The sequence below is a fragment of the Arachis ipaensis genome, chromosome B03 (genome assembly GCF_000816755.2).
Source record: "Arachis ipaensis cultivar K30076 chromosome B03, Araip1.1, whole genome shotgun sequence".
Classification (NCBI taxonomy): Eukaryota; Viridiplantae; Streptophyta; class Magnoliopsida; order Fabales; family Fabaceae; genus Arachis; species Arachis ipaensis.
Genome location: NC_029787.2, coordinates 8,375,860 through 8,382,769, shown reverse-complemented (window position 1 = coordinate 8,382,769; position 6,910 = coordinate 8,375,860). Strand labels below are relative to the sequence as shown.

Sequence of the window (6,910 nt, the reverse complement as noted above, 5' to 3'; positions counted from 1 at the left end):
AAATTTTAAAAATATTTTTAAGTTTTATTTTATTTTAATTTTATCCCAAAAATTTTTTATTTGTATCAAATATACCATCGACGGCTAAATTTTCAAAAAATTTAAGATCAATCTAACAATAATGTATGAAAATTATGCTTAATTTACTTGTGTTAAAGGGTTGTTCTTATGAAATTATTATTGAATCAGTTTTAAATTTTTTAAAAAATTAACCATCATGGATATATTTAATGTAAATCGAAAACATTTAAAACAAAATTAAAACAAAATAAAACTTTAAAATATTTCTAAATTTTTTGTCAAACTTTAGAAATAAAAAATATACTTTACCCTATTTTTAACAACTTAGAAAAATCAATCCATAATCTGAAGAGGAATGGTAGATAATTACCAATTCCTTCCTTATTGTCATTATGATAATTGGATAACAATCTTAAGCTTACTTTTTAAGTAATATTAAGAAACAGATATTATTATTTTTTATTTTGATAATATTATTCTTTATTAACAACAATACGGACAAATATAAACTAATTTTAAAAGTATTCTATATGGAATTTTAAAAAAGGAAAAGTCTAGGAGGCAATAATTTTATTGAATTTTGGCCATATAACCAGCAGAGAAAGGTGAGTTATTGGATGAAATCTCACACCATTAAATCATCATTGATGATTATTTGATAGCTACTAATCACAAAATTTGCTGGCCCTAGCATCGCTCTTTAAAAAAATAAGAAGAAAATCCAACAAAGCCTTCGAATTGACAGCTAAGAATTCGTAAACAAAGGATTATTAGAAATCTACAAACACGACAATATTTATGGAGAAAATATCATGCATGCATTATTATTCGTATTATTTGGTTTTCTATCCAACCATACATTACTTTTTCAAAAGAGTAACAAATGAAACCGACAAAATTTGTGTGAGTATATTTTTACTTTTCCAAGCTCTTGAATATGAAATTGAAGTCACAAGTTTTTGTGAGTTTCTGAGTGATCCGTCAGTTGCCAACCACTTGTTTGGAATTCAAAATGAGATGATAATAATTCTCAAATTTATTCAAAACGCTTCTTCTTCTGAGATCTCTGACCCGAAAGTGTAGTCACAAAATATGCATGTGGTACGTTGCAGCTTACCGCGTCCAACACAATATAACACCCTCTTTTTCCTTCTTTATATTTATTGCTTATAATATGAAAAATGTGAATATTAAAGTTACAAAATGAAAGCGAAACAAACTCAAACACACACTAACCTAATCCTACGCTATATTTTTCCTTTATAGGCTCCTGCTCCTCCTTCTATTTATTTTTATTTATTTCCTTTTCAACTTTCAACTTTCAATTTTTATCGGTTACTTTTTCTTTCTGCTCAATCAAAATCTATCCATTAAATGTGTGTCATTAATAATGTAACATTATGTTGACATATCACTAATATATATTATTTTTAATATCCTCTCTTTTACACAATAATTTAACTAGATTCACATGTTTAAATAATTTAAAAATTAATTATTTTTAATAATATAATAATACACAATTTATTATTTATACAATCATAAAAATTAATTCATATTTTAAACTATTAAATAATTTGTTTATTGTTATCTGCACAAGTTTTCTTTCAACTTTTTCTTTCAACAGTTTCAAACTTCAAATATCAATGAATATATATAGAGAGGCACATATCACTGGCTAGAACTTCATTCCACATACAGCTATCATCCCCACAATAATAGCACACCCTATAAACCGCCGAGAGACCGTGAAAAAATAAACTATTTTCATCCTTGAAACTTTATAATATATATGTGCTTCAACATTAACTGAATCTCATTTGGGCATGCTGAATTAAGGAGATTTCAAGAAGAAAGCTTTCCAAACTTTGATATGGCGATACAAGCACAGTTTTATTGTTCGAGTAACAACAATGATGTATCTCCGTTTTGCAACAATGGTTATTATTGTGATGATGGACTCTTTGATTCATCATCATGTTTTAATCTTCAACAACAACATCATCAGAAAGAACAATTACAATTGCAACAACGTTTGCAACAGTCATACAATGAAGATCAGATGGTTGGTTACGATGATTTTACTAATCTCTTTTATTATGATCCAAAACTCAACAACAATCACCATTCAACACCATCAAAAATTTTACCTACCTTTGCTGCTCAATATGATATACAGAGAGACCAGGTTGATCATTACATCAGATTAGAGGTTAGGATTCAAATTTATTCTCAAGTATTATATTCTTTGTATTGTTTCAATGTGTTATCAAACCTGCATTTGTATTTTGCCTTAAAAGTTAATAATATAAAAGAAAATTGTTTAGTAGATAATAATATAAGACTTGAAATTCCAAAGCAACAAACTTTTTATAATATATTTTTTTTCTAATCATAATTTTTGTATGATGGGCAGAATGCAAAGTTGAGATTTATGCTACAAGAGCAAGATAAACAACAAGTGGCATCATTATTGAAGAAGTTTGAATCTCGATCACTCTCTATGCTGATGGAGAAAGATGAAGAGATAGCACAAGTTTCAATGAAAAGGATAGAATTGGAAAATTATTTAAGAAGACTAGAGGCAGAAAACCAAGCATGGCAAAAAGTAGCACACGAAAACGAAGCAATGGCATTGTCTTTGCACAAAACATTAGAAGAGATGAAAGAAAAAATGGTAGTGGGAACAAAGGATGAAGAATCATGTTGTGATGAAGCACACTTTGAAGAAGAACATGATAATCTTAATGATAATATCATGATGTTATGTAAAAGTTGTCATTCTAGGATTTCGTGTTATTTATTTCTTCCATGCAGGCACCTTTCTTCATGCAAAGAATGCGAGACATTTCTTGAAGCTTGTCCTGTTTGTGGAATGCAAAAAAAAGGTAGTATAGAGACTTTGATTTTCTAATATAGGCTTTAAATTTGACTATTCATGTTTATTTTTTATTAACTAGTAAATATTAGGATCCATGATGTTTACAAGCAAGACTTTTTGATTTTTTGAATTCTCTTTGGTTTACTGGATGTATTTTAAAATTATATTGTTACACTATTTTTTAAAAATTTACTTTGTTAGCAGAGATTTAGAGATAATAAATATAGTAGTAGAAAAAATACAACACTCCTTAAAAAGACTATTTAAGGACAAGTCTTTTGAAATGTATACTGATTCCTAACGGAAAATTGTATTAATAAGATGCAAGTATCAAGCAAATATTTAGAATGATATAAGTGTTTTAATTAAATAAGATGCAAATATCAAGCAAATATTTAGAATAATATCAAAATATATAAAAAAATATTTTCTCCGATAGATAATAGTATAATAACAATTCCAGATTCTATCATAACTATAAAGAAAAGTCACCTTTAACAAATCAATTTCTTAGTCATTAAGGGGGCTAAATATTAATGTATTTTCAACCATATCTAACATAATTTGACATTTTCTTTGAAAAGATTTTATTATAAGGTGATAAACTCTATTGGACTATAGTGTATACCTTATCAACTAGAGCTCGTAATTTCAGTAACATTTCATTATCAAATGCTGAACACTAATACAATTAGAAATAGACAACACTTGACTATCACAGATTTTCAATAGTTCTTTTATGTGACAAATATCATGAACTATACATATTACAAACTATAAGCTAAATTGTTAATTACAAGTAATGTTATCCTATGGAACATTATTTGGTAGTGAATAATTTTGATGTTTTGTAAAACAAATTATACTTGCATCCAATGATTTGTTCACACTTCACACCCTAATGGAAGCAAGTAAAAAGAAAAAAAAAAAACTTGATACATCAAAATTAAGCTGTTCTTCTCAGTAAGAAAGAAAAGAGATGCTATTGGGGCTCCTCAACAGGCACATTTGAGTAAGATATAGTGTAGCTCTCAACATTGGAGTTACCCTCTCTGTACTTGGTCCATGAAACTCTCCAGGTTTTAAGTAAACTTTGCCTGCATCAACATCACAACAATAAAAAGAATCAACATATACAACTGAAAAAGAAATTGCAACTCCTTTGTTCACGCGAAAACCACGGGTGAAAAGGCACAGAACAGTTTGCTTTGTCGAATAATTAGGGTTGCTAAACTAGATGGATGCCTAGTCCTTATAGCCCTTTCTGACATGAGTAGTCACAGTGATGCAGCCAAACATGCAACTGAGATTTGCATAAGTTTTGGCTAATAAATTAGTAATGCAAGATAAAGCATATGAAATATAACACTAGTTATTGTATCAATATCATGTAATGAAGGAAAAATTATAGTAAGAGGGATACAAGACAATAAGAGCATAGATTCAGTGAAAGTTAATGTGTTGCCTAAATAATTTGTAATCAAATGAAACAATTGGGGCAAAAAAACGATTTTATAAAATAACTACAAGATTTATTAGTCAAACAGAGAAGGGGAAAAGTATATTCAGAAACAAGATTTCCTTTCTTAAAGTTTGCTAACATTACTTTCATATTTCCAAGCTCTATCAAATCTCATCAGCCATATTGAGAAATTAAAGAAAGCACATCGGATAGAACTAAAGGCTCAAGCTGAATGCAGAGTAATTTTGTGTTGACTACAATACTATGTCACATGTTTCCACAGTTAGAGGCTGTATTCTTGCACTCAAATCAAGTTTTGAAAAGAACTAAATAACTAGTAATCTAGTTGTAGGAAGTTTAATGTAGCAGAAATGCATAATACCTCTCTGAATCAACACTCCTCTTTGCAAGCATTAATGTCAAAAAGACAGGAACCATAGCTGCAGACAAATGTTTAAGTGTGTGACCACTGACAATATGATGAGTCCATTCATAGATCACCTTATCAGCAGCCTCTAGCACCTTCGCTAGAAGATAAAACCCTGTAAAAGAGTTTATTTAAATTTTAAGCATGATCAGTAGTTGGAATAAACTTCAAAGTGTTACTGTCTCACGAATCCAAACCTGCAGCCCAGAGCCAGTAAGTTGAATGTGTGTACATCGGAGGCAACAAAATAGCCATGAGAGGAATGGCGATGCACGGAGCAAATTGGACTACGGCATATGGACGGAGGTCATCAAAGAACCTGGATTGTGTGGAGGACAAGATTAATCATATCAATAGTTGAACTTCAGAATCAAATTACTTTGCAATTAACCTCAATTGGAAATTGTTTAAAGGAATCACATCATCAAAAAATAACTATTCTAACTTCTGCCATAATATAAAGTCTCCATAATATTGGCTGCCACAATGAATCTTGTAACCATTTATGGAAGATATGTTTTAGAATTGGCAGATAATCTACAATCAGTCTTTACTTTCAGGGGAAAAGGAACGAATTCCATCAACAATATGTGGAAGCAAACTTAAATCCATGACCTTAATCAAGGAATGGACTTCCAAATTCCAATAATATAAAGGACGGGTACATAATAGAACAAATGAGTAAGCTTGCCTCCAATACACAATGCTTATTATACCGATCAAAACTAGAGGTATAATTGAAATCATTCCCTTCCTCTCATCGATCCTCTCGATGATGAATATCGCCACAATTGATGTAAAAGCAATAGTCATCTGTAATAACAAAGTGTTTCCGGATGAAAATTGACAAATAAAACTAGTGAAAAAAATGTGGGGAAGTCTATATTCATCTTCAACGAAAGGAACTCACAGGCAACCTGTCCCACACAAGGCGAGCATCATCCGGCTTGAGATGATAGTATGAAGATCCAACAGCAACTGCGGCCACACCAACATAGAAGCATGTCCAACCCCATAGTTCTCCTTGCAAGCTTTGTGGCACAAAGACTTATATCAATATTAACAGCAAGTGCACACAGAAACCAATTCCCTTTTATGTAAGTCTAAGACACTACCTGAGCTTGAAATAATTTCCATGGTGACAGAGAATAACCCCAATAAGGCCAATAATCATAAATGGGAAATTTGATATCACATTAAGTGCATTAGGAATGCCTGCAAATTAAGAGAAAGTATAAAAATATGAAAGATCCTCCAGCCAAGTTCAAATTTAAAAGTTTGAACTTAGATTGAGCTCAAAGGGTTAAAAGTAAACAGATAAATTATGGAGTTGAATAAGAAATTAAGAAGTGAGGTAGAAAAAGCGAAGAGCGGGTTACCAAAGAAGGTGCGCTGGTCTGCGAAATCATGGTATTCTTGTGATTGAGGAATGGCTGGGGTAACGATCATCAGCACTACGAAGCAAACAACTGCTACTACCCATGCCAAAACGGTGCGTTTCCTCATATTCGTTCCAGTTTTCGATTCCCGCTGTTAAACCTGCAAAATTGGTTGCTTCGGCAGTGGAATTTAATTGAATTGTGTAGAGTGTGAGCTGTGCCAATATGATTCTGTTTAGTTTGCAATCGCGGATGAAGACGACGAAGAACGGTGTTTCGTCTTTGGACGCGATACGGTGTCGTTTTTGTCTTGGGTAGGATTTGGGCCTATTGGGCCGTCGAGTGAAACCCACATATATTATTTTAACAACCCTAAAATAGAAGACAAAGAGAATAAAAACACCCCATAACCAAAAAAAAAAAAAGAGAATAAAAACACCTGACCTCACAAAAAAAAGAGAATAAAAACAAAATGGAAATGCAGATTCCAAATTCTGTTCATCAAAATTGGCGACGCCTTTTTTGACTAGCTAGTATTTAGTTAACAGTTCATTAAATTGAAGTCGTTCATCACCATTCATCCTTGTGGTTTCAGATAATACAACAAAGTGTTGACTTTCTTATTCCCTGTTCAGTGATCTAATATGAATGAAGGAACACAAAGAAGCTTTAAAATTTGATTATTTTCTCTTGGAAGAGAAACGCCTCCTTTTTTTTTTCTTTTTTTTTTTTTCAGTATC

The 6,910-nt window shown here is 31.2% G+C and overlaps 2 protein-coding genes across 2 annotated transcripts; one reads left to right on the top strand and one right to left on the bottom strand.

The window, feature by feature from the left end:
- On the top strand, window positions 1,615–3,013 carry LOC107628786 (probable BOI-related E3 ubiquitin-protein ligase 2). Its single transcript, XM_016331387.2, has 2 exons — window positions 1,615–2,233; window positions 2,438–3,013. The coding sequence occupies exons 1-2, from the start codon at window positions 1,895–1,897 to the stop codon at window positions 2,933–2,935; spliced, it is 837 nt and encodes a 278-aa protein (XP_016186873.1). The 5' UTR covers window positions 1,615–1,894; the 3' UTR covers window positions 2,936–3,013.
- LOC107628785 lies at window positions 3,871–6,463 on the bottom strand. Its single transcript, XM_016331386.2, has 7 exons — window positions 6,171–6,463; window positions 5,907–6,006; window positions 5,702–5,822; window positions 5,483–5,604; window positions 4,989–5,110; window positions 4,747–4,906; window positions 3,871–3,999 (listed from the first exon to the last, which is right to left on the bottom strand). Exons 1-7 carry the CDS (start codon window positions 6,295–6,297, stop codon window positions 3,885–3,887), a joined length of 867 nt encoding a protein of 288 aa, XP_016186872.1. The 5' UTR covers window positions 6,298–6,463; the 3' UTR covers window positions 3,871–3,884.